The following is a 27,768-nucleotide window of genomic DNA, read 5'->3' as shown; positions in this document are numbered from 1 at the left end:
ATTCTGAAAATATTTGAGGAGAGAAATAGGCATTACAGTAACAGAATATTGATTCAGGCTCGTTTTGAATAAAATGAGGTTGTAGCTCGTTGTCTACCTTACTACGATTAGAAAAAGCACTCGTTTGTGTTTTAACAATGTTTCGCTTATGAGTTATTGATCCAGGAAGTTTGAATAAGTAAATATCTTTCCAACTTTACTTAAGTACATCATCTAGGGGGGCTCCGTACATCAGCAATGCGTGGACTGTCAGGAATGATTGGAAGAAGTGCACTATGAAGTAACTCGTTCTCGTAAAGAGTTACAAACTTGAGGCCACGACTTATTACAAAATGTTCTCCTAGGGGCTCCGTAGCCCACACTGTTAAGTAGCTTATTATTAGTGCCGTGTATAACAGTTGCCGCTTGATACGAAACGTTACGACAATTCCAGTTTCCGTCGGAGAGAGGGAAGTTTGTCCCAAAGCTTGCCCCTGTGTTTATACCCTCCACCTTGAAGAATGGCGCTTCATTCAGCTGTGAGTGTGTGAGTGGGGAGGGTCCGGTTTGAGAAAAGCCCACAGACAAAACAAAAAGAATGAGAGAGACAGATACACTGGGGACACAGGGAAGGTGAAACACAAGGAGGTATCTTCTGGGAGTGCGGCCATGGCTATAACACTCATACACAATATACTGTATTCACACAGGCCCACTGGCTCTCCAGCAGCCTCCACACACACAAACAGCTATATACTGTACGTGTTGTGGGTGCTCAATTTCTTTTTAAAGGGACTCTATGTAAGAATCAGAAATTGCAGCGACACCTGTGGCCGATAAGTCAACAAAACTCAGCGTCCTGTTGCTCGCGCTCGCTCTACATAGACATGAACGAGCATCACTCAAAACAGTGAGGCGACACACGTCAGCTAAAACCACAATATCACTCTATATTTCAGCTGCTTGGCAGTAATGTTAGCTGACCAGACGAAGGTCTCTCCATGAATCAATGCTGATACTGTGTTTTCCTGCTTCAGCATGCCGACCGCGGTCAGAAGGAACAGGGGAGACACCGGAGTTTTGGTCGGAGACGATAACGTTACTCGCTCCGGAGCCTTGTCTATTTACTCAGCAGCAGGAAACAAGACACGGGAAACCTCTGTTGGTCTGGAGGAGCTGCAGCATTTATTTCTGCACCAACGTCCACTGTACATTCACTAGATATTCTCAGAGCTAAACTAACTCTTCTGCAGTGTGGAGTGTGCGCGCATGCACGTGAGAGGTGGAGCGAAAGAGCGAGAACAAGCGCAGTGTGTGAGTGGAGGCAGGCAGAGGAGCAGAGACTCCGGTCCTGGAGACCAAAGCTACGGTCTCCCCTGTGTCTTCTGACCGCGGTCGGGAGGCCGGATCAGGAAGAGTTAACACTGTTTAACAGACGGGCTTCACTAGATAGAACTTTGCGGTTTTGGTGCTTCTGTGTAGTTTGTGTTGGAGTCTGAGTCTGAACAGTGTAGCCACACGCGAGCGCGCATGGGACACCGACCTGCAATGATTTATACATGTAAGAAGTTACAAACAGTAACTTTCCTCTCAGATTAGGAGGGGCTTTGTGATTTGTTGTGAGCGTTTCCTTTAAGTAGCTTCTTGAATCATTACACCTTTTCCTGTAGGAGAATATGCAGTTGTTGTAGCTTGCATCCAACAATACTGGACATGTTTAAAGGCGATATTGGACATAACGTTGTATATTAGTGAGCCATTCAGTCCATTTTTCAACATCAGGTATGAGTTGCTTCCCATACACAGAAGCTACTGTTTCCTAATTAGTGAACATGCAAGGCTACTTTCACATAAACCCTCAGTGAAATGGAAATTCTTTGAACATCTCTCCAGATTGTCACTGTGGGCTCCCACTGAATTAACCCTCCATGTATTCATGATAAGATGTGAAAAAATGAGACGCATCAGAACAAAGAAAACTGGACCACTACTATTTTGTTTTCATCAAAAGATATTATTATTATAGTTTGTTTTTTATAATCAGTGTTAGATCTTGTGGGATGTCGTCTTTGTTGTTTTACTGTGATGTCTGGCTAGTCAATGAAATTCCACTCCTTCCACTTTTTTTGTCCGTCTCTGTGTCATACAGTATGATGCGGTATAAAGTCAGGGTTGTCTACCCACTCTTTGTTTTTATTGCACCCTTGCTCGCACTGTGATAAGCTCTAACCCCCCAGTGCAGGCTCCACGGCCAGCCAGATAGTGTTTGCTTCGCTTGACTTCCTCAAGAGCTGGCCTGAGAGACAGATGCACCATGGGAAAGAAAAAGAAAAAATGGGAAAAAATAGGAGATGTTCGTAGCTGGTGTCCTGCTTCCTCTGGAAATGCCTAAAATAGCCAGACTATTAAAGGGACTCTCTGTGAGAATCAGAAATTGCTTGTTAACAGTGACGTCTGCATGTGGTCATTAAGTCAGTCAGCGTCCTGTTATGCTCGCGCTTGTGTTTGTACTACCGACACACATGAAACTGATTGACAGACATCATGCTGATTACCGGGAGCAACATTAGCCAGTTAAAACCACAAAATCACTATTAGGGTTGTCAAAGTTAAAGTGGCAGTAGTCAGTATATTTTTGGCATCGTTGGGCAAAAATTCCATAATAACCTTTCAGCTTATTATAATTCAAGTGTTCTGAGAGAAAACTAGACTTCTGCACCTCCTCATGGCTCTGTTTTCAGGCTTTAAAAAATCTACTGACCAATCACAGGTCATTTCAGAGAGACAGCGTTCCTATTGGCTGTGCTCCGGTCATGTGACCGGTACTTGGCGTTCCTTCAAGCCATTTCAACCTGATCTCAACATGGCTGCCGGCTCACAAACTTTCTCATTTTACAGTTAAACAGTACACTACAAGATGATACTGAAAACATTTGAAGAGAGAAATAGGCATTAACTTAACAGAATATTGATTCATATTTGATCAGCGCTGCCTAGTTTGACTGTTTGGTCGGAGTTCGCGAGTGATTGACAGCCGGCTGTCATTGACAGCAGACCTCAGATCAGCTCTTACTGCTTGTTTTCCTTCGGTCTGTGAAATCGGAAATTGCGGATGCCGTTAGGAGCACCGGAAGACACAGAGGAACATTATTTTTTTAACTTTACCTGTTTTCATGTACTACTGTCACGATATAGTGACTGTTTTATAAAAATATTTTTTAAAATCATACACTCCAATCTCGCCTACTTCAGCTTTAACGAAATAATAACGCGTTAACGTAAAAACGTTTTTAAGCCACTCATTTTTTTAACGCATTAAGGCAATTGATCTTTCGGAGGTTGTAGTGGGCTCAGTTTTAAAGAAGAAGATGCTGGTATCTTATGAAACTAGAAAAACCTAAGGAATCCTTTGGTACCAACCATGTCACACTAGCTTGTCGTGAAGGAGGTTAAATAACACTCCAAACTAACACTAAATCTTACATTTTAAAAACTGTCATGGCCCTTTTCAAAGGAGTCCCTTCACCTCTGACCTCCAGATATGTGAATGTAAATGGGTTCTATGGGTACCCACGAGTCTCCCCTTTACAGACATGCCCACTTTATGATCATCACATGCAGTTTGGGGCAAGTTATAGTCAAGTCAGCACACTGACACACTGACAGCTGTTATTGCCTGTTGGGCTGCAGTTTGCCATGTTCTGATTTGAGCATATTGTTTATGCTAAATGCAGTACCTGTGAGGGTTTCTGGACAATATCTGTCATTGTTTTATGTTGTTAATTGATTTCCAATAATAAATATATGCATGCATTTGCATAAAGCAGCATATTTGCCCACTCCCATGTTGATAAGAGTATTATTGACAAATCTCCCTTTATGGTTCATTTTAACACATCTTAATCAACTGACAGCCATAATCACAATATATTTCACATGCTTGGCAGTAATGTTAGCTTACCAAACAAAGTCCCCTCTATGAATCAAATTCCCGGCCGATTCTACTGCTACACTGCTTCAGCCTCCCGACCATGGTCAGAAGGAACAGGGGAGACGCCGTAGTTTTGATCTCATGGGCTGGAGTCGATAACGATATACTAATTCTCCCACAACACTAGTTTTCACCCGACGTCGGTCTCATTCCTGTTCTGCAAGACAGGTTTCACTAGATATTACTTTGTCTTTTTTTGTGCATCCGTGGAGTTTGTGTTGTGTGAGTCTGAGTTGTGGTGGGGGCTGGTCGTTTGGCTTTAGCGGACTCCATTTCTAACCGAACGTTAGCTACGGCTAAGGCACTCACGAGCGCGCATGACGTCACATCCGTTGGATCTCCCCAGGAAAATCAGTAATCAAAATTCCCGGCCCGGGTCCGTCACATTAAAAGCAGTCTACAGGCTGATAGAGGAAACCCAGAAAGTCACGGAAGGTCTAATTTTTTAGGTTAGATTACAACCTGTTCACACATTGGCAATACAAAATGGGTAAAAAATTCCATGCAGTCCCTTTAATACTAACATTGAAGTTATTTTCCCATAAACCAAAGACTTACTGTAGAAGAGCAGCATTTTCTCCTTTGTTTGTTTCAGGCAATGTTGTTGTTGTTTTTTAAGTGAGTTAAGCCTAATTAAGTGTTAGAATGAGGCTGATGTCTACACTGTGGAACTGTCTTCATGCAGGAAACACTCCAAGGAGGAAGAAAATAAGTACCAAGAATTACTTGAAAATACAGATTGAAATCTGAAGGGCAGTAGCTGCATCTTTTTTAAGATGAATCATCCATCAGCCTACTGCTATCATTCAAAACTGGCAGCAAACGTCACACCTAGCAGCTCAGTATCATGCTTTTTTATACAGGCTGGCCAGCTCACGGCTGTGCATCAAAAAAGCATTAGTAAAAGAAATCACTTTCCAATTTCCTTTTGACGTTAGGTGCGTTTCAGTATTTTCATATCACCTGTGCCAGAATATCCTTGCTTTTTTGACAAATTATTAATCCTCTGTGAAGAAGATAGCAGCGGGTTTCTCTAGACTGTTAGAAAACTGTGGATCCAGAATGGCTGGAGCTCTGCGAGCACTTTGCAGCTGCTTTTGCAGACAGCGGTTGTTATGGTAACGTTTCTATCTCGAGTCTTTGAAGCTGAGGTAGGATATACTGTGCTTCTGTGAAATGGAAGCACCTAAAACTTTTTTTTTCTTCTTTTTTAGTGGGAGGGAATGCACAACGTAATATGACAGGTTTATCTCAGCGCGCTGGAAAAGGTTATTCCTCCCACAGTCTCGAAGTCCAGCTGAGGTGATCGAGCTAGATAGGCTCACAATCTCACTCCTGCCATGCAGGCCACTTGATTGGTTTATCAATTGACCTCACCTTGTAGCACCGTATTGATCCTCCGGCTCCTTTTTTGAATGCCATGTCACCTGCTCAGACGACGATAAAGCAATCCAATGAAGAGCTTTTGCTCCAAAATGATATCTGTCACTTGAAAAAGTTAAACTCAAGTTACTTGAAAGAAGAAAAAAAAAAAAATGTTGCTATGATTAAATCTCTCATCTCTCTTTGAAGACCCCCCCCCCCCACACACTCAAAAATGTGTTCTGCTTATTGTTATCTCACTCGGATGTTTGACCTTCACTGTGCAGAATGATGTATATGTGCAGAGTTTGACTCCAGAAGGCTGTTTTCACATTCATTTGCTGAAGGGGGAACATATGTCTGGGCTCATCTTAAAGGGGAACTTCAGTTTCTTTCAACCTGGAACCTATTTCCCCATGTTTCTAAGTGACTAATGGGGACAACACTTTTTTGAAATTGTTCCAGTATTGAGAGAGAACGCTGCAGACGGCAGCAGCTAAAACAAGCTGAAATGTAATCACTCGGAGCAACCCCTCTTCGTCAATGTACGTCCACTAAAAGTGATTGTTTTTGCCACTGAAGGGCTCAGATTGTTATTATAATTGTCTGATAACATTATGAAAAGGACCCAACAGAGACTCTTAGACACAAAAACATTGGAATATAGGGCCCATGTTGAAAGTTTTAAATCTCACTTTAAGACGTTTATGTAACACAATTGTTTGACACAGCAACTAGTTTGGAAGCCAACCGTGGTCCAATATGCAACTTTCCCAAGTGTGATGTGGAAACCAGGAGGCTCTAGTGAACATTCAATGTGCACAATTGGTGCAGAAGAGTCTGTGACCTCCTGACTTTAAGTCTCTAATATGGGTCATGTTTCAAAATCCCCGGATCCTGTACTTCTCATATCATCATCATCATCATCATCATCATCATTTACTCTAGAGCCTCAATACGATATTATATTATTACCCCCCTTATGAAATAAAGGTGAAGGGTCTCTTTAAGTAGCACTCTTGCTTTATTCCTCATTGTAGTTCAACTTCCACTACATATTAAAATAAATATTTTTAATTAGAGATTCTGTCAGTCGCTATACAACTCATAGTCAATGCCTGTCTACTTTAATAGGCCAAAACAGACAGAGGTGGTGGAAGAGAGAGAAGGAAACAAAACAAGGCAGACAAGTAAAGTCAAAGAAGAGAGGGGAGACAGAGAGGAGCATTAGCACGAGATAACTAAAGAGAAAAAAAAAGAGGACAGAGTGAAGGTGAGGAGCAGAGAGGGTGAGGCACATTAGGAAGGGGGAATATGAGAAACAACTGAGAGAATAAAGATAAGACAAAAAGACAGAAAAACCAAGGAGAGACCAGCAACGAGGGGGAAGAGAGGAAAAGACGAGATAAACAGAGATAAAGTGGCTTTAGTTGGGGAGGAATACTCAGAGTTGGTGAGGTAACGGCGGGGTGCGATGTGGCCGGCGAGGAAAAAAAAAGGGAACGAAGGGGAAAGACGGACACATGAAGGATGCAATAAATGAGAGAGGACTTCACTCCGGGGAGGCATACGAGGAAGGAGGGGAAATAAAAGAGGGGAAGAGGAAGTGATTCAGATACAGAGAGAGCGTGAGAGGGAGTGTGAAGAGGCAGAGTGACAGAAAGAGAAAAAATAAGGAGGAAGCTGCGAGGAAGCGGAGTGAGTGATGTCCAGAAGGAGCACAGTACTGCAGTCTTCTCCCTGGTGTGGCCTTGATGGGGGCTACAGCACGCCGGCAGCTACTGCATACCATTTTACACACGCTTTTTACATCTAAATTCACTTCCCTTTCGTCCTCCGATGGCCTTCATCTCAGAAGTGGTACATGTATTTAATTTGTGCATAATACCGATAAGTTAATTGCAACATTCAGAATGGAGCTTTAACCATAACCTTGGCTTTTTTGTCTTACTTTGCTGTCAGCCACGGTAGTTAAGAAGCAGTCGTATCCATTCAAGGCTATAAAGGATTATTCCTCTTTGTAGCTTTATAAGTGGATAATGATGTGTCCATTTACAGTACAGTGCATGCACAAGTGGTGCTTTTTGCCTGACATATTACCCCTTTACTGCACAGCATGATAGAAACATATAGTGGGAAGTCATCATTGTCTGTCACAGTCGGAGACTAATTTGATGCACCTAGCTCCAGTTCCCCCCAGTGCAATCCTTTTTTCTTCTGCTCAAAAAATCCTCATTTAAGGTTTAACATTGAGTTTGAACTCTATTGCTACTGTCCATGAAGCAGTCCCACAGACTCCAGTTGAATACATGAGGATTCTCACTGTTGAAGGACACTAGTTTTGTAGTTATAATACTAATGGATAGTAAAATCAACCTGCCAGAAAAAGAAATGTTGGCATTGTACATTTCTGCAACTCAGGGGATACACTGAATGGCGACGTTTTTGAATCAAAAATATGTTTCATGAATACATTTCATATCAGCCTCGTATTGCGCTTGCAGAAACGCACAACGCCACGTGGTTAACGTTGTGAAACGATGGGTTAGGTTTAAGCAACACAACTACTTTGTTAAGGTTAGAAAAAAAAGATCACGGTTTGTGTTAAAACAATAATGCAACAACGTTAGTGGACTTTCTTTCCTTCTTTTTTCCCCTGGCTACTGGGCTGTGAGCCAATGGCATCCAATGGCAATCCTTTGTTGTCCTAAACAATGCTAGTTTCCTCTGGTTACTGCTAGGGCTGTCAAAGTTAACGTGATGACGCGTTAACACTCGGTTTTAAAGCTGGAGTGAAGATACTGGCATAATATGAAACAAGAAAACCGGAGGAATCCATCGGTACCAACCATGTTATACTAGCTTGTCGAGGTCAAATAACGATCCAAACAAATAATAATAATAATAATAATAGCTTGGATTTATATAGCGCCTTTCATGAAACCCAAGGACGCTTAACAAAGACATAAATAAACACAACAAATGTAACAGTAGCTAGAGGCCATAGGCCTTGGTGAAGAGGTGGGTTTTGAGGAGTCTTTTGAAGGTGTCCAGAGATGGTGCGTTGCGGAGCTCTATGGGGAGAGAGTTCCAAAGTGTGGGGGCTGTCACACTGAAGGCTCTGTCCCCAAAAGTTCGCATTCTTGTGTGAGGGATGGAGAGCTGACCCGTGCCTGAGGATCTAAGGTTCCGTTGCTGTGTGTAAGGGTGGAGGAGGTCAGATAAATACTGAGGAGCCAGGGCGTTGAGGGATTTGTAGGTGAGGAGGAGGATTTTGTAGGTGATGCGGGACTTGACCGGGAGCCAGTGGAGGTGGATGAGGGTGGGGGTGATGTGCTGCCAGGGCTTGGTGCGGGTGAGAACCCTGGCAGCCGAGTTTTGCACATACTGGAGCCTGTCCAGGGCTTTGCTGGGAACCCCGGACAGAACTCCATTGCAGTAGTCCAAACGGGAGGTGACGAAAGCGTGGATGAGGGTTTCTGCCACAGAGTCAGAGAGTGATTGCCGGAGACGTGAGATGTTTTTGAGGTGGAAGAAGGCGGATTTGGTGATGAACCTGATATGAGACTGGAATGATAGTGTTGGGTCCAGGATGACACCCAGGTTGCGGACTTCCGAGGATGGGGAGAAGGAACAGCCGTCGACGTCCAGGTGGAGATCTCCAACCTTCCGGAGCAGGGCCTTGGGAGCCACAACCATGAGCTCGGTTTTGTTGCTGTTGAGTTTTAGGAAGTTAGATGACATCCAGATTTTTATTGCATGTAGGCAGTTTACAAGTGACTGTGGGGGTAGCTGGGTGGATGGTTTGGTGCTGAGATATAGTTGTGTGTCGTCAGCATATGAATGAAAGCTGAGACCGTGGTGGCGGATGATCTGACCAAGGGGGAGCATGTAGATGGTGAAGAGGAGGGGTCCCAGCACAGAGCCTTGAGGTACGCCATGGTTGACTGGGGCCGGGGTGGAACTGGAGTCTCTGATGGTGACAAACTGTTTTCTGTTTGTGAGGTAGGACTGAAACCAGGAGAGAGCTGAACCGGTGAGGCCAAGGTAGTCAGATAGGCGGGTGAGGAGGATGGTGTGGGAGACTGTGTCGAAGGCAGCTGAGAGGTCCAGGAGGATGAGGATGCTGATGTGACCAGAATCTGCAGCGATGAGGAGGTCATTTGTGATTTTGATGAGGGTGGTCTCTGTGCTGTGGTGTGGTCTGAAGCCAGATTGAAACGTTTCGTAGAGCTCATGGTTGGCCATATGTTGATGGAGTTGGGCGGCCACTGCTCTTTCCAGAATTTTGCTCAGGAAAGGAAGGTTGGAGATCGGTCGGTAGTTGTTGCTGTCATCCCGGTCCAGACCTGGCTTTTTGAGGATGGGAGTGACTGATGCCATCTTGAGGCTGTCGGGTACAAGACCAGATGCCAAGGAGGAGTTGATGATGTTCACCATAATGGGGCACAGGGCAGGTAGGCACGCCTTGACCAAGGCTGTGGGCATGGGGTCCAGAGAACAGGTGGAGGCTTTGGCCTTAGTGACCAACTTGGCGACCTGAGGAGCACATACAGGGGAGAAGAAGGAGAGGGAGCACTGAGGCAGGCGAACATCCAAGGGAGCCACGCCCAGTGGCTGAGGTGTGTGTGGAGGGAGGTGGGCAGGCACCAGGAGCTGCTGATGGATGGACTCGACTTTGTCCTGGAAAAAGTCCAGGAACTTAGTGCAGAGGTCGGGGGCACCTGAGGGGAGGGGGGGGTCGAGGGGGCGAAGGAGCCGGTTGATGGTGGAGAACAGCAGTCTGGGGTGGTTTTGTTGGTTGGTAATGAGGGTGGAGTAGTACTGTGTTTTGGCCTGGGAGAGAGCTACTTTGTAGGCCCTCACATGCTCTTTATAAGCCTCAAGGTGGACAGTGAGGCCAGATCTTTTGTAGCGCCTCTCCAGTTGACGGCCGGTGGACTTCTGGGTGCGGAGTTCAGTGGTGAACCAGGGGGCGGGACGGGTATAGGAGACAGTCCGGGTTTTGAGGGGGGCAAGGGAGTCAAGGCTGCCGGATAAAGTGGCGTTGTAGTGGGCAACCAGCCCATCAGCAGAGCTGTCGTGTGGATCTGAGGCCAGATGGGTCGCTATCAGGTCGTTCAGAGCTGGTGTACTCACTGTCTTGATGTTCCTGTATTGGATGGTACGTTTTGTGCGCTGCCTGGGCAGGGTGACAGGAACAGTGCAGAGAACAGCGAGATGGTCTGAGACCGCGAGGTCCAGGCACTGCAGATGGGAGGGAGTTGTGCCAGTGGAGCACACCAGATCCAGCGTGTGGCCTTTAGTGTGGGTGGGACTTTTAACGTGCTGTGTGAAGTTGAAACAGTCCAACAGTGACAGGAATTCAGTGGCAAACGAGCAGCTGGTGGAGTCCACATGAATATTAAAGTCACCGAGCAGGAGTGTAGATGGAGATATGGAGCAGACAGAGGTGAGAAGCTCAGACAGCTCAGACATGAAGGTGGTGGAGGCTTTAGGGGGGCGGTAGATGAGGACAACCTGGAGCTGTGTAGACCCAACCAGGGAGAAAATGACACACTCAAACGAGGTGACATTGGGTACTGGGAGGTCTTTGACCAGAATGTCAGCTCGATGTATAACAGCCAGCCCGCCGCCACGACCCATGGAGCGAGGCTTTTGTATGTAGACATATCCAGGGGGAGTGGCTTGATTAAGTGCCATGAAATCCTGCTGATTTTGCCAAGTCTCAGTTAGACAGAGAAAGTCAATTTTCCTGTCAGTGATGGATCAGTCATGGATGAGTAGAGCTTTATTGTTGATTGAGCGAGCATTCTGCAGCATAAATGTTGCACTGTTGTTAGTGAATGCTGGGGCAGGCGGTGTGGAGGGAACGACACTGTCAACACAGACCAGGGACCTCAGATTGTTCAGGGTGCACACGTGTGGTTTGTTGTGATGACGTCGTAGCTGCGTGTTGGAGCGCCTGTCAGACAGTACTGAGGGAATATCATGATCAGCGTAAACAAACTTGCACCTGGAGGCTCTATGGACATAACGGGGGCGACGTAGGAGTCCGAGGGATTTAATGTCAGCGATGCAGTTTGGAATGAAGTGACAGAAGAGGTCCAGGAGTTGCGTTGTTGAGTATTTGATGAACACCATGTTTGCAGCAGCGGAGCGCCGGCTAAATCCTGGAGCCGCAATCCGTGGAGGAGGCTCCCAGCCTCGGACCGCAGCAGCAGCAGGGAATGTAGCCAGAACAGCAGCAGCAAACAGTGTAGCCAGAAAACAAGGTGGATAGTCCTGGAGTCGTGGCATGGAGATGTCCAAACGTGAGCAGCGGAGTGACGTTGGATAATCCACAGTAAATTGATAGCGCCGCTTGGTCGGCGGAGCTAACAGCTGACCGGCGGCTAACAGCTAACAGCTGATCACTGGAGAAGGCGAGCACACAGAGCCAAATGTGCACAATCCTCTGACAGTTAGCAGCACCAGACAGTGAAGTGTAAATACAACTTATAGTGATAACTTATTCCTACATGCAGTGAATGTAGGCACAGATTTAAACAAAAAGCGAAGTTTTGCTACGGAACTGAGAAGCGGCGACAAACACGCCAGCGTCCTCTCAATCCGAAATCTCTCTCTACTCTCTCTACTCTCTCTGATGAAATGAAATGACTCCAAATCAGGAAAAACTGACATGGCCATTTTCAAAAGGGTTCCCTTGACCTCTGACCTGAAGATATGTGAATGAAAATGGGTTCTATGGGTACCCACGAGTCTCCCCTTTACAGACAAGCCCACTTTATGATAATCACATGCATAAAGATTAAATGTGTTATTTTCGCCTATTCTAAAACTTGACCTCACTGTATACAATGACCTGTGGTGACCTCTAGGTTAATCACAGCCTCATGAAACTTTACAGCCACAAACTAAAAACCTAGAGCATTCAGAGGATTGATGGCTTCCCTAGCTAGATTGACAATAGGGGGGTTTCTGAGCAGTTTCCAGAACAGCAGTGCTCGCCATCCAAGCGCCGAAAAATGCATTCTTGCAGAAATCTCCAAATGTCAAAAGTTTTTGATCCCAAATCACAGCATGACTTTTTTCTGTGGTGTTCCTCAAGGTCTTGGTGTCTTAATGTGGTATTTTGGAGGAATTATTGATCATTTTTATAAATTCTCGATTGGAAAAAAATGGTTAAATTTAGCACCAAATCTGTGTAACAGATGGTGACAACCCCCAAATTGCTGCAACAACTTATGAGACATAATAGAGCATGGGGATGACCATACTACACTTATATTATAATGTTCTAAACCCTTATACACTTTTACAATTTATTTTAATTCATTCATTCATTCATTTCTGATTGATGACTGGAGGAGTGTTATGCATGTGCGAGTCAGAGGGTGCAAGCAAAACTCTGTGGCGCAATGAAAGTGAGGGCAGGCGCGCGCCGGCTGAGGTGGGATCTCGGCCCAGCGGGGTCGGGCGCACCACCGGCCCGTCTCGCCCACACCGTTGGTGAGGTGGAGCGTGAGGACCCGAAAGATGGTGACGAGAGGTTAACGTTGCGCTGCTGTAAAGTTGTATCGGTGCCATTAAACCGGAGCCGTTTTGCGAGTACGAGTACATGAGCACAGTATCGGACCCAATACTGGTATCGGTATCGGTGCATCCCTAGTTCTGACCAAGCGTCCGTATGTGACGAGTTGTGAGGAATGAGAACTGGTTGCATAAAGATCTTATGTAAACATGTAAATTATTAGCTATTTACTCATCTAAAAAGAACACACGGCAACATCATCATTCCGTTTATGTTCACTTGGGGTAACGTCTCTCTCCTTTTTAGCTCCGTTTATGTCGCCATCAAACTCTTGACAAATATATCTGTCTCTTTAGCTTGCTTTATGGCGGACTATCTTAACCAGCCAGTTGCTAACTTTGTCTGTTTTGTGCCATTTCATGCAACCGTTTGGAGCTTTATAAATGCTTTTTTTTCACTGAAAACAGTTGTCTGCTGCAGCTGGAATAGTTAATTAGTTTGGAGTTTATGGGCCAGAAAAACAAAAATGACTGAAAAGAGGCTAGAGAGAAGAGCTGAGGGGAATAACAAAGTTTGGTGATAATTTGAAGAGTGTTTTGTTTTTACTGCAAGCGACGCCTTATTTGATCCATTGTATAAGATATTATTGATTAGTGTAGCTTTAACCTTTCAAGACTAATAATCATCTGCTATTATGTTGTTCTATTACTGAGTGTTTCATTCGCTGTAGGCTACAGCCCAGGTGGACCAACCCCTTTGAACAAAATGGTGAACAGAAAGACAGACTATGGTCCTTAGAGCTGCAGGGCTGCGGTCGAAAAGCCTTTTTCTCTTAGGAAGGTTCCTAACGGAGTGAAATGACCCGGAAGTGTCTCAGTAGCAGCCGTGATGAGAGCTGTTTGAAATCTCTAAATGCTGAGGAAAGGTGCTTCAATGCTTTTTTGCTTATCTCCCTTAGCAGAGGTTACACTGGACCATCCTTTACCAAAGGAAAGGACATAATAACATCCTAGAATTCCTTGCGGCACACAACATTTAAAAGCGCCGCACCATTCTACCGTTCATGAAAACAAACAATATGCTGATCTTAAATATTATTTTCATACAGTCATATACTAATTAATTTTGATAAATATGAGTGGGCAATGACAATCATTTAATTTCACTTTATTTTTAATTATTTATTTTAACACCTAACACATACCTAAGTAAGAAACAAAACAAGAATAACAAATATAATGAACAGTAAACATATTTCAAGTAAACAAATAATCAACATAATAAATATTACATGCCCGAAAATAAGTAGGAAGAAGCACAGCCCACACTTTTATGGTCCTTTCCCTTCTCTATAACTCAAACAGTGAACTCAATATTTATCATATATTCCTTTTTTTAATTTCAATTCCATTCTTGGTGGTGAAATAATTTTTCACCGGTTGTCCATATTAGGTCTGATCATCCTTTATTATATGTTGATGTAAAGTTTCCAGCAGCAGAAGGACCTGTGGTATCTCTCTTTCACACACTGCACGTGAAGGAGCCTGTCACGGAAGGAGCTATTTGCCTATAAGACCTATTTAGACCTATAACGCACGGGGGGGAAGCAGCGCCTTTTGTAATCCATCTTCAGAACATTGTAGTTTCACCACGGCAGACTAACACGTCACTAACATCTGCCGCCGTCGCATCATAATTACGGAGCCTAGTGAAAGAGCAGTCAGATTCTCTTAACACAATGGGTTTAACGATTCATCTACTACATCGTTGTATCGATTGATATTCCTACGATCCAACTACATCGATAGGTACTCTATATAATTTGATTTGATACTAAGGATTTGTATTTGAGGACAACAGACGTTATATGAAAGTGTTTTTTATCACTTTTATTAGTAAATAAATGTTAAACGTTACTCCGGTTCACTCTCCAGACACGCGCCAGCTTACCAGCTCTGCCGTCTGCAGCGCGAGCGCGCATCCGTGGCGTGCATGCGGACGAACGGCGCACACTGGACTCCTCGCTCTCTCACCCGGCAGAGTTTCAGGCGCTATCAATCCACTTGACGAGGGCGGCTTCACCTACCGGCGCTTTCCCTGTGCGCTGTCGTTTTTTAATTCAGAGATAATGACTTTCCTTTCCCCGTCATGATATCTATGTGCACGCAGCATCAGCCTCACGTATCCAGCTGGAGAGCAGACGGTCCACGAGGCAAATTATCCCGGGAGTAAAGTAAAAAACGATTCAACTAATGTTAGTCTAACATAGTTTTAAAATGTTTTTCCAGATGTTTTCATGTATGAAAAGTGCCCAAATGAACACTGTAGGTGGACTACTTGATTACTACAAGCAAATTATTTAAACCATGGAACCATGGTAATCGTATCGTAAAAACGTATCGTCACACCCCTACTTAACACCACGGTTGTCTTTTCCTTGACCTCATGTTTTCCATCGAGGTCAAGGAAAAGTGGTTAGGAAAAGACGTCAGGACGTAATTTTTTTTTTGACTTTTTGTCCGCAGCCCAGCCCTCTTTGTTGCTAGATGGAAAACAATGACAACAGATGACAACCATTATGTTTACAGATAATGGATGGATGCCATTATCTGTAAACGCTTATCCTATTCAGGGGCGCTGTATGTCAAATACTCTCTATTGTTGCTCGTCTTTATTTCACTTCTCTATTTGTCTCAATTTATGATCCACACAGTTATTCAAAAAATGTCTCACTGTGTATTTATCCATTTACCATAAAGTCACTGGCTTCATTTTCCCCCCGGTGATCGTGCCAAACTGAAAGGATTCCGTGTTTTTTGGGCTTCGCCTTGATGGTGGCTCTGTCACACCAGTTGACATTGTGTCTCATAAACAGCTCTTGCCAATTGACAACGTAATTGCTCAGCTGTTGACATGCTACTGAAAAGGCTTAATCACTTCTAGATAATGATCAGTTCCAGCTGCCATTTCGGTGTCGACTCTCCTGACGTTTGTTTGCAGACTACTAAAAGCTTGTTTTCGGTTGCGTGTGACACTGTCAATACTGGAGTACCGTGACATTTTCGCAATCAAAGGCACCGAGAGAGCTCTTTTGTTCAGAGCGGAGCGCACAAAGTCTTTGAGATTGTTTGAGCTAAAATACAAAGTGTGTGAGGAGCTGTATTTGAGAAGTTCGGATTCAAGTTAAAATCTTTTGCTTTTGGATTGATCGGTTACTTTGATGCCACCTTTGAATGGAGTAAAATGTATTATGAAGCAGGGTCAATGAACACAATTATATAAATGCTGCCCAGGGGACATGTGTTTATTTGATCAAGCTTATGCTACCGTTTCTTGTCCCTTTTGTTTCTCTGTGTATCGTTCTGTATGCTGCATTGCAACTTTTGCTTTGAAAAGTATAAACTTTTACCTGAATGTCTCTGATACGGTTGTGTTACGCCTCTGAGAAATGGGGAAAAAATAATCTCGAGAGTGATGGTGACGTTTCCTCAGCGAGAACTTTACTCCAATAAAGATTTTACTAAAATACAATAACAGGAAATGCATCTTTTTACCTATGCCAAGGCCGAAGGTTGTTATTTTTTCACCGGTGCTGTTTGTTGGTTTGTTGGTTTGTCCGTTAGCAGGATTACTCCAAAAGTCAACAATGGATTTGAATGAAACCTTTTGGACCACAGGCTTTAGGACATGCGCAGTGTAACTGATGACGCTTTTATGACTCGTCACCCAGCCTCTCTCCTTCTGCCAGCTTTCCTCATCAAACATCGTAAAATCACTTCAGTGGAAGTGATTTTACGATTCTCTGCTATGCTGCTCCGCGACGTACAGCTGATCTCAACATAAACAAACACGTACGCGGCGATGTACATGAAACCTGCTTTGGCGGAGGTCTGCGCTCTCCTAGTGCACTTTTAGCACTTCTAGGTTCTTTAATGAATTAACACAACTGCGATTTTTAGGTTGTAGTGGGCTCAGTTTTGAAGCTAGAGTGAAGAAACTGGTATCATATGAAACTAAACAACCTAAGGAATCCATTGGTACCAATCATGCCATACTAGCTTGTCCTGAAGAAGGCTAAATAATGCTCCAAAAAAGCTAAATAAAGATCCAAGTAAAGACCGGCATGGCCATTTTCAAAGGGGTCCACTGATCTCTAACCTAAAGATATGTGAATGAAAATAATCTTATAAATTTCAACTGATGATTATAATACCTTGTTAAATTGTTAATAACTACTTTGTAAAGCATCTGTAAACATAATTTTCAAAGGTTAATAATTGGTGTCTTCATGAGCTATCTTTCTCACTTTTTATTCTACGTCACTAGCTCTGAGCGTAGCATATGTATGCAGATTGCAGTCAATACAGACTACATAGCGTACAAATGACACGCCAAAAGCAAGAGCTGCGTTCTTATTGCCCGTGGAATGACTTGCGACTTATCGTGTCCTTCATATGCCATTTAGTGCAACTGGGCTGGTATTGTTTGACCCGTCTATCTACCACGAACTCCTCCCTATACGCAAACTTTATTGCTCTTTATACTACGTCACCTGACTTTCTTCTTTTACTACCGCCATAACTGCGGTCACATAGTGCGGCATTGTTTGACGCGTAGTGACACTGACCATGCAGCTGTATTTGACGACTTGGGAGTGAGAACGGGCTGGAATTAACGACCCGTTTCACTCCCAACTCGTCAAATACCGCCATCTGGTAAGTGCCCATCGACATCGGAAACTGACGCACAGCGACACTCTTTAGCAACAGTATCTGACAAAACCAGGCTTTCAACTAACTCCATTGTAAACCCACCTTCTGCGTTATTCGACGGTCAGAGCAAGTGACATAGTATTAGTAGCGTGAGAGTCCATTCAGGGTGGACAGGAGGGGGGGGGGAAATGGATGGGTCAAACAGACACAAGACTTTCAACCAGGAGACCGCTGTTTGTGTTCCGTGTGAAACTAAAAGTAACATTTACTTAATTTTTCACGTCAGTCTCTAGTCACGTGACTCGTCAGCAACATCACGGGAGTCGCTAGGCAGTGAAGTTAACGTCAACCGCGACCGTTTCCTAACCCTTAACTGTTTGTGTTGCCTAAACCTAGCTTCCTAACTTTGGAAGTTTATTCTGAAAGGACACTGCGCATGTAATGTGTATTGACACGCCTTCCCCGGTCCGTCCAGAAGTAATGCAAGAGGGGTACCCCGTGCTTAGGCCTCCGATGCCGAGAGGCGCTGTGGTAGTTGATGAGTTAGGAGTGAGAATACGTTGGAATTAAACCAATTCATCAACTGCTATTCGTAGAAATCCACTTTAATAGCCTTCCTTTGCTGCCTTGTTCCGCTACCTGACAGGCGACCGCTCTTCAGGTCACGATCACGATTAAACTACTGCTCTGCAAAGAGTGGAGTCGAACATTGTTCTCAGAATAAGGCATTAGCACTCTACTTAACACTCTAGGAGCTGAAGCAATATTCAAAACTCTGTTTGGCACTTTGACTCTGTATTTGAGGACAGGGGGACATCGAGTTATGCTAATAATATGTTTTCACCACAGTTGGTTAATTGCTGAGGCAACAAGGCTAATGTAAGTGCAATGTGACATTTTGATTCGATAATTGCAGTGATAAAATAATAAAGTCAACTGGGGATTCAGAAGGGGAGAGTGCACTTGAAATAGACAACATGTCAAACTTGTTTTTTTTTTTTTAAAAGTGTGCTGCAGTTTTGTCCGTCCATTACACCCACTGTCTGCCGAACAAAAGCTATGAACAGATGTGAGCGAGCATGTAAATAAACAGCGTGAGTATCTGCCTGGTGTTCCTTGAAATCCCCCAAGCCTTTTTTCATTCACGTCTGTGGCTTAACGCATTAAATATTCTCTAAAGAAGACTTTTAAGGTTGGCTGAAAATATGTTTTTTGAGACACATTTATGAGATTTCCTTAAGAAGCATTTGAAGGTTCTCTCTTTTTCAGCTGGTGTCCTGGTTGTTCAATGTAAAAATTTCAAATTCAGACTGTCGTGCGGGGATGAGACGACTCGTTTCTGTGTGTGTCACCCCCCCGAGCAGACGAGACCACACATCTGTGACAGCAACAAAGCCTGTAGGAGCACACACGCACCCTTCTTTCTCTGAGACGCCCTCATTTCTACAGGACACATATGCACTACCAATAAATATGTATCCAAAAAAACACACACAAACAGAGAGCCATTTTTTTTTATATGTGTTGCAGCCGCATGGCAAGAATCCATTTTCATCTTATTCAACATTGTCCTTTCTCTGGCACTGCTTGGCCTGAAACATATGTTCACAGTCTTAGTCGGAGGATCCCCTTGGGCATGTGGCACATCTTCCCCACAAGAGCCAATGGGTCCCTTGTGAGCGGCTTGCTGGCTCGTTCAGAGAGGGGCTTGTGGGGATAGTGAGGCTCAGCCAGAGGTGGAAAGGTCCTGGAAGTCTGCGGGGCCTCAGAGCTTCACAAGGACATGAGTACCAAGGGGGAGGACGGGGATGCCAGGATACTGGAGATTCACTTCCTTCTCATCTAGCCCTGATGCCTGTCAGAAGAGTTAAGGCCACACCCCCCCTGCATCCCCTCGAGGCCAAGTGACTCAAGTCAAGCATGTCTGGTTTCTTTAAACAAGCATGAGATTGTTGCGGGGAGGGAAATGCTAAAGAGAGACATGGATGCTAATGAGGAAGAGCAGCAGTCATTTAGTATAGCAAACAGCACATGGACTGACGGATGAAAATAGCATCTATTATGTAAAAAGGATGTGAGCTCAGGTCAAGTATGTGATGAATGCTAAATAATTGCGTGTGAGCACTTTTAACATTTGCTCAACTAATTTTTCCCACACACACCTCTGACTACATTCTGTAACCCAGAGGTGAATATCAGTCGTGGATGTTAACCAGACGGTTAAATGTAATAAATAGTGTGTTTTTTTTTTTCTCCCCCCCGGTTAAGTGTATTACCTCTCATCTCTCTTGCAAATTTACACCGCCAGCTGTCTCTCTGTGCAACAAAGTTGCACTCCGGAGTGGAGGATCACACAGCTGACCACTGATCTTGTCATGGCAGACTTGGCCTTCATGTCTTGTTATTTGCTCTGAGGACTTGCAGTAGCACAGTGCTTATCAAAGTGCCCCTGCTGATTATCTCTCCAAAAGAGCAGAGACCAAAGCTGTGAACACAGAGACTGTTGGATCAGGATTTTTTCCACAGGGGGCGAGGATGGCAGCGTGCTCCATCAAGAAAAAAAAAAAGTCAAAGTGGCATACACAGCGTTGATCACACAGTAGTAATAATTATGCAAAGCATTATACCTCCCAACATGGTAATCCATTACTCCCAGAACCTTGTATTCCTCACTGGTGTTGGGGAAAATTACATTTGCTGTTAATGCAATTAGTTATTTTGCCTTAAAGATAGGGTTGGTAATCTTCTTCACAAATATTTTTTTGTTATATTTGTTGAAATTCGGTAACACTTTATCATAACCGTCATTTATAAGTACTAAAATTGATAGGTTATTAAACTTGTTAATGATTAAGATATTATTCGTAAACCATAAACACATTGTTTTTAAAACATATACAAACATTACATAGATAGATATTTGTAAGACTTTATTAATGGTTAATAACTGGTTTGTAAACAGTCTATAAACATTATTTGGATGCTATTATAAAGTTACAACTGATGGTTATAATACCTTGTTTAATGGTTAATAAGTACTTTGTAAAGCATCTATAAACATCATTTGGATAAATAGTTATTACTTTGTCAATGGTTAATAATTGGTTTCTGGTCCATCTGTCTATGTAATGTTTATAGATGTTTTACAAATTATTTCTTAAAGGTTTACAAATCATTTGTTAATCATTAATAAATACTCAATTACTTAGGGGGCCTGTTTATCGAGGATGTACAAGCACGTGATTTGGATGTGAAAAGGAGGAATAAGTTGACCCAGCCTGTGAGTACTAATGGCCATGTTCATCGATTATGTTTATTATTATAATTATGTTGGAGTGGCTTTGGTTAATGTTGCCGACTTGGACACTTTCTATCTAGATTTAGGGACTTTTGGAGCTGCTAGCTACTCTCATTGGAAAAGAGATGGCAACACTGGACTGGGTTTTTGGGTTAGATCTTTTTTTTTTTTTTTTAAATCTCGCATACTATTGCTAGTTTCTCAAGATTACTAAACCCTAGCTTTAAGAAGTATGTACTTTTTTTGTTGGAGATAGAGAAAACAAAATTGTTCTCGTTTCATTGTACTTGATAATTTGTCTTCTGACATTCAATTGAACTACAAAATAAGACTGATGCAGTTTAAGCAGGCTGGTTACAATTGCAAATATGGCCTGTTAAGAAAAATAAAGTGGCAAATAAAGAATTACAGCAACCTCAAAATGTACAATAAATAATCTACCAGTGAAACTAATCCACAGTTCCTACACGGTTGTTTTACTGTGAAGCAGCTGAGGAAGTGTTTATTTCTCACTGACAGCATACCGACTAAACTTAAAGGAAACTTATTATGTAAAAGAGGCATTTTCAACACTTTTTTGAGGGTCATATGGGATTGCAATATGTATAATAATTAATGTTGTCAAAGTTAACGCGTAAATGCAAATTTTGTTTGGGGCAAGTCTTAGTCAAGTCAGCACACCGACACACTGACAGCTGTTGTTGTCTGTTGGGCTGCAGTTTGACATGTTTTGATTTGAGCATATTTTTTATGCTAAATGCAGTACCTGAGAGGGTTTCTGGACAATATCTGTCATTGTTTTGTGTTGTTAATTGATATCCAATAATGCATATAAACAGCCATTTGCATAAAGCAAGCAATATATAATAACATAGAACTATATATGAATCACCATACTAAACAAAGAGGAGCCTTCTGTTCATTTTCCACTGCTCATCCAGGTCTGTGTATCTGTGGCAACAGGCTCAGCAAAGGTATCAGAAGGACGTCCTTCTCCATAGCCACATCCTACAGCTCTTCCTGGGTGATCCCGGGACGATCCGAGGCCAGATAGGATATATACATGTCCTGGGTCTGCCCTGGGGTTTACCTCCCAGTTGGTCGTGCAAAGGAATATCTTCACAGGGAGGCGTCCAGGAGGCATCCTGATCAAGATGCTCAACTGGCGTCTTTCAATGCAAAGGAGAAGTGTTTCTACTCCAAAGTCGTTGTAGATGTGTGCGCTCTCCAACCCTGTCTGTAAATGAATTGTTTGATGTGTTGGAAAATGCACTTATTCTCCTTCTTGCTGAGAGGCTCTGTGCTAGACTATGTGTTGGTAGGGCGCAGTTTTGTACGAACTAAATAAGCGAGATATAAGATATTAGTTAGTCAGATTTAGAGGTGTTGGTAGAGAGCCAGGTGAGCTGTTTCTTCCTGTTCCTAGTCTTTGTGCTAAGCTAAGCTAACTGGCTGTGGCGTCGTATTTAACGTACAGAACTGAGAGCGGTATTGATCTCCTCATCAAACTCTTAGCAAAAAAGTGAATTCCCCAAAATATCAAACTATTGCTTTGGAGGGTGAGCTCAGACAACCTGTGTAGAAAACACATTTTGTTCTGCTGGCATCCGCAATCTCATTCTTCCGGTCGCTACCCAAAGCTCATGACCATATAGGTGCAGGTCGGGGAAGGTAAAAGTTGGAAAGTAGGTCAACCGAGAGCTTCGGGCTTGCAGCTCTGCTGTCGCAACAACAGTCCTGTACAGCGTCCACATCTGCTGATGCGGCACCGACCCATCTGCTGATCTCGTGTTCCAACTTACCCTCACTCTGAGAACAAGACCCTGAGAAAGTTGAACTCCTTCACTTGGGATCCTTCAGATCCTAAATTCTGGTACTGGTCCGAGCAATGTTTTTTTGGTGTCTGATACAAAGATTTTAATGGTAAAATCCCCCTTTCTTTACAGGTGATCCTGATTCTAACCAAGCTCTACGACTTCCATATTGGCAGCGTCACTGAGAGCACTCTTTGGAGGTGAGTACAAAGGAGACTTCTATTCATACAATATTTACAAGTAGATATCTTTGAATCCTGTAATGTTGCTCGGAGTAGCAAAGGGGTAAAATAAGGCTTTGCGCAATGATCCTGTGATTTGCTTGATGTTTTGGTTAATTGACCATTCAGTTTAATTTGCCCTCCATTGACTGACACGAATGCTTCTTCATCTCTGTTTTTCAACCGTCAGTCTCTTTTCCCACCTGTCTGCAATCACGGTGTCTTTTCCCCTCATGCGCTCCTCTGGCGCTGTGAACAAGTGTGAACAGTGTGTTCTGGTGTCATGCACGGTCAGACAGGGCACTCGGTGTGGAGGATGCTGTTTGCCACGCTCTTGTTCTGGTGTATTATCTGATGTACTCCCCTTTCCTCACCCCTCGCGGGAATGAAATAAACACACAAAGACATGCACACACACACTCCTGTAAACAAGAGTGCTTGTAAAGAGTAAAAATACACGACCAAAACGGATGGGTAACACATCTCTGATGAGTTGAAACAGCGTGTAACCCATTTTCAAATTGGGGATCGTGTCACATGAATACAGTTCTTCCTTTGTTGGAGTTTTAGGGATGATGCCACACACATGTGATAGCATCCTCCTGGATACGATTCGGCCTGTTTTTTTTAGGGTTTTCTCAGGTAATTGGCCGATCGCCGAACCCCCAAAACAGCGATCGTCCAATCTTATAGCTTAGCCACCGTAACTAGGCATAGCGGGTCTGTCATGCTTTGGATTTCTGTAGTAATTGTGATACTTGGAAGGGGTGGTGTCTTTTTCCAAAACCAAAAATACAAGGGCAAAGAGTTAGGAATGGATTAATGGTGTGCTTATCTGCTCAGTCGATTGTGTGTGTCAACAGCATTATTCGTTGTGAAGTAATATGCTCACACCCTAAATGTGTGTCTTTATGGCGAGACACTACAAGCAAAACTTTTTCATGCACTGGTCAATTTTGAGATTTTGGCCTCTTTTTGCTTCCGTAACATGTCTTCTTTCACACTAGTGGAGAGAAAACATCCGAAATACACATTTAGGTGTTTACTTGACTACTTTGTCTATTTAAGTCTGTAGATTTCTCCCAAATTCACCAACAGTTAGCATTAGATAATGACACATTTGCATATTTAAACATGCAATTTCAGAAAACTTGCAATACAAAAAAAATGCCATGGTGATATCATTCATTCATTCATTATCCATTGGGACACATTGGGCGGAGGCGGGGTACACCCTGCAGGTCACCAGACTATCACAGGGCTGACACATACAGACAGATAACCATTCACACTCACATTCACACCTACGGGCAATTTAGAGTCAACAATGAACCTAACCTGCATGTCTTTGGACTGTGGGAGGAAACCTAGGAACCTGGAGAAAACCCACGCTACCACGGGGAGAATGTACCATCTCCACACAGAAGGGCTCCAAACCTGGTTTGAACCTGCGACCCTCTTGCCGTGAGGCGACATGGTGATATATATTAGTTAAAATTATTACCCGATTCCCATGTAGTGTCTCCCCTTAAAATGATTAAAAGTAACCACAGGAAAAGGAAACTATCAGAGAGAAAGCCTGAAGTTGGGAGTAGTTCGGTGAGGAAACAAGTAGACAGATGTACAGCATTTTTTTTTTTTTTGGAGATAAATAGAGTAAGAGTGGCTTGTTTGTGTACTACTCAAAGACATTCAATCCCATCTTTTCTTGAGTCAGTTCAAATTTGTTTTTTGACTAGTCCCCCAGTCTCCAGTGATGCACTTCTGCACTAGAGTATGCAATTACTGGTTGAAATCCCAGTAGCTCTATTTGCCAAAAGAGAAAGGAAAAGTATTCCACATGCGCAATTTCTTCTTTTTTTTTCTTTGAGAATTTCAAGATGACAGTCCTTTAAAGCACACAACATTTGCACTTCTCAAGTTTGCTTACTCCGCCCAGCTTGAAGCGGTAGTTTGACAATGATAAGCTGTGCCACAGTGACTGCTAGCCATTTCTGACATTTAGACATCTACTTTGTAATTTGGACCCCGAGGCGAAAACAGAGTTGTGTTTTGGTATTTGAATAAGTGCAAAGAAAATGCATTAGTCCCCTGATATTCTGCGGTGAGACAGAACACAGCTGCTTTATCTGCAGACACTATGGGAAATAAAATAGTCTGGGTTTACTTCTTTAATAATGAAATTATTGTTTTGTGATAAGCTTCTTCTACTATCTGCATTTCTAAACCATCTCTGTCTTTTCAAACTCAAGCTTACATTTTCTCCCATGTTTATCCTGTTATAAAACTAAGTAAACTTAGTTTACCACTAAAAAAAAGGGATTATATAGTACGTGTAGAAGTTGAAATCTGTTCACTTTGATGATCCCTAGTCCCTGTTGAATAAACACCCCCAGACATACCCTAGTCATCAGAACCGCCACAGATGGCAGAGAGAGGACATAATGTAGCCTAAAGGAGAAGTGAAAACCATCATAAAGTGAACTGAATGGAGGTGGAATAAACTAGTACAAGGATAAACTTTTGGTTCCTCTCAACACAAGATGCATTAATTAAAAGCCAAGTTTCTGGTAATCAAATAACTGCACACTGCCTTATTAATTCATACTCCATGATCTCAGCATCTGACGTGGTGTCTGCTTCACCAGTAACCATGGTAAAATGTGTTTTTATCACGTTTGCTAATATTTGTGTGCCAAAAAATTATATTTGCTATGTAACAGCATCTCTATTAATTTACTGCTACCAAGGATTTGCACACCTGATTTGACTGTTAGGTCATTAAATAGGTGTTATCAGTTGCTATAAGCACCATAGATGTGGGTCAACAGGGGCCTACTACTTTGTTAAAGTGAAACTTAAAAGCAACATGTTCTAACATGTTGTAAAACTGAATGAAACATCACGCTTATTTATGTTTAGGCAACAAAACTACATCTTCTTTAGGTTTAGGCAACAAAAAAAAGGTTTAGGCAACAAAACTACAACTTTTTGGGGTTTAAAGGGACTGTTTGTAACTTTTTAAGCGTATAAATGTACCGGGTCGGGACACATGCGCGCTCGCACATGCGCCTGCTCGCCTTCACTCAGACAGCGCGCGTTCTCGCTCAGCTCGCTCCACCTCTAGACGTGAACGTGCGCTCACTCCACACTGCAGAAGAGTTAGTTTAGCTCTGAGAATATCTAGTGAATGTACAGTTGACGTTTGGGCAGAAATAAATGCTGCAGCTCCGCCAGACCAACAGAGGTTTCCCGTGTCTTGTGAAGTGACGGGGCTCTGCAAAGAGAAATGTTTATCGTCTCGTTACCGACCGGGTGCCGGTGTCTCTCTGGGCATTCCGGCTGCGGGCGGAGGGGCAGGGAAACACGCTGCAGAGCCCCGCTGCCTCAGCCTGCACTGAGGCAGGAAAAGCCAACACTAGGATCAGATCTAAATCATGTTCATGGAGAGACCTTCGTCTGGTCAGCTAACATTACTGCCAAGCAGCTGAAATATAGAGTGATATTGTGGTTTTAGCTGACGTGTGTCGCCTCACTGTTTTGAGCGATGCTCGTTCAGGTATATTTAGAGCGAGCAGGCGCGAGCCCGACGCTGACTTTCGTTGACTTAACGGCCACAAGTGTCGCTGTTAACAAGCATTTCTGAAAGTTTCAAATAGTCCCTTTAAGCAACACAACTGCATCTTATTTAGGTTTAGGCAACAAAACTACATCTTATTTAAGTTTAGGCAATACAACTACAACTTTTTTGCCGAGTCCACCATGTTGCTACGCCATGTTTCTATAGTAGCCCAGAACGGACAAACCAAACTCTGATAACTTTTCCTGCTTGGGCTGGAGTCGATAACGTTAATCAAATTCACAAATTTACATTACTATTTTATATTTACTTATGTTCATTATAGTCAAGCCCTATAATTTAACTGTACTATTTTATACCTTAGATTATCATTTTGCTTTTGCTTTTACTTCTGTGATTTCCCTTTTATAAATGCATATTTTATGAGCATTGTTGAAGGAACATTCGACCAAAGATTTCCATTGCCAATGACTGCTTTGCTGGAATTGACGAATGATAAATAAAGAACCTTGAACCTTGAGATGCTCAGTACTTCCCAAACCCATGCATTTTCACTAAATCCTTACTATTTAAAACATTTACCATATAAACAGTACTTCTGAGCGTTATTTTGCCTCTTTCGCGACAAGCTAGTATGACATGGTTGGTACCAATGGATTCCTTGGGTTTTTCCAGTTTCATGCCAGTATGTTTACGTCATTTTAGCTTTAAAACTAAGCCCGCTACAACCTCCGAAATATCGAGTTGCAGATGGTGTAAATCGCATTAATTTACATTTATGTTACATTAATGCGTTAAAGAAATTTGCATTAATACGTTCATTTTGACAGCCTTACAAAAAATACTAAATGAATGGACAAAGTGCAATTCAGGTCAGGGCAATGCCAGCATCTGATAACACTGACAGTTTTTTGAACACCCACAAAAATACAACCCAACGATTACCTATAGATAAACTATTTGCAGCTTTAACCTGAACAGGCTGTCTCTGAGTATCATCCTCTGCTACACAGTTGTTGTTGTTGTTTTTTGCACCCAAATAAGTGTGGACTCACATAAACCCTAGCACTGTCATCAGAGTTAAATGCACCATGACAGTTAAACTCTGTAGGGAAGACCTAATCAGGTGAGGTAATTTATCCATGGTGTGAAAACAGGGACATCGCTGTGGTTGAGGATCAGCGTTATTGGCAGCACTCCCAGCCCTGTCACTCACCCACAAACCTACAGTGAGGGGAGCAGCTGTCCATCTAAGCTTGACTTTCCAGTACATCAGT

At 43.1% G+C, this 27,768-nt stretch overlaps 1 protein-coding gene and 1 long non-coding RNA gene across 2 annotated transcripts in view; one reads left to right on the top strand and one right to left on the bottom strand.

Annotated features, from left to right (window-relative positions):
* The window catches only part of sorcs3 (sortilin related VPS10 domain containing receptor 3), a 296,330-nt gene that overhangs the window by 101,629 nt on the left and 166,933 nt on the right, over positions 1 to 27,768 (top strand). The window contains exon 2 of the mRNA XM_037764124.1: positions 22,823 to 22,890. Within this exon, the coding sequence (XP_037620052.1) occupies positions 22,823 to 22,890 (68 nt within the window). The remainder of the gene's footprint in view (positions 1 to 22,822; positions 22,891 to 27,768) is intronic.
* Positions 155 to 6,577, bottom strand: LOC119484948. Its single transcript, XR_005206145.1, has 3 exons — positions 6,567 to 6,577; positions 4,430 to 4,432; positions 155 to 290 (listed from the first exon to the last, which is right to left on the bottom strand). It is a non-coding gene; the product is annotated as an uncharacterized LOC119484948 (long non-coding RNA).

The sequence above is a fragment of the Sebastes umbrosus genome, chromosome 3 (assembly GCF_015220745.1).
Source record: "Sebastes umbrosus isolate fSebUmb1 chromosome 3, fSebUmb1.pri, whole genome shotgun sequence".
In the NCBI taxonomy this organism is placed as follows: domain Eukaryota; kingdom Metazoa; phylum Chordata; class Actinopteri; order Perciformes; family Sebastidae; genus Sebastes; species Sebastes umbrosus.
This window is presented reverse-complemented; position numbering and strand designations above follow the sequence as displayed.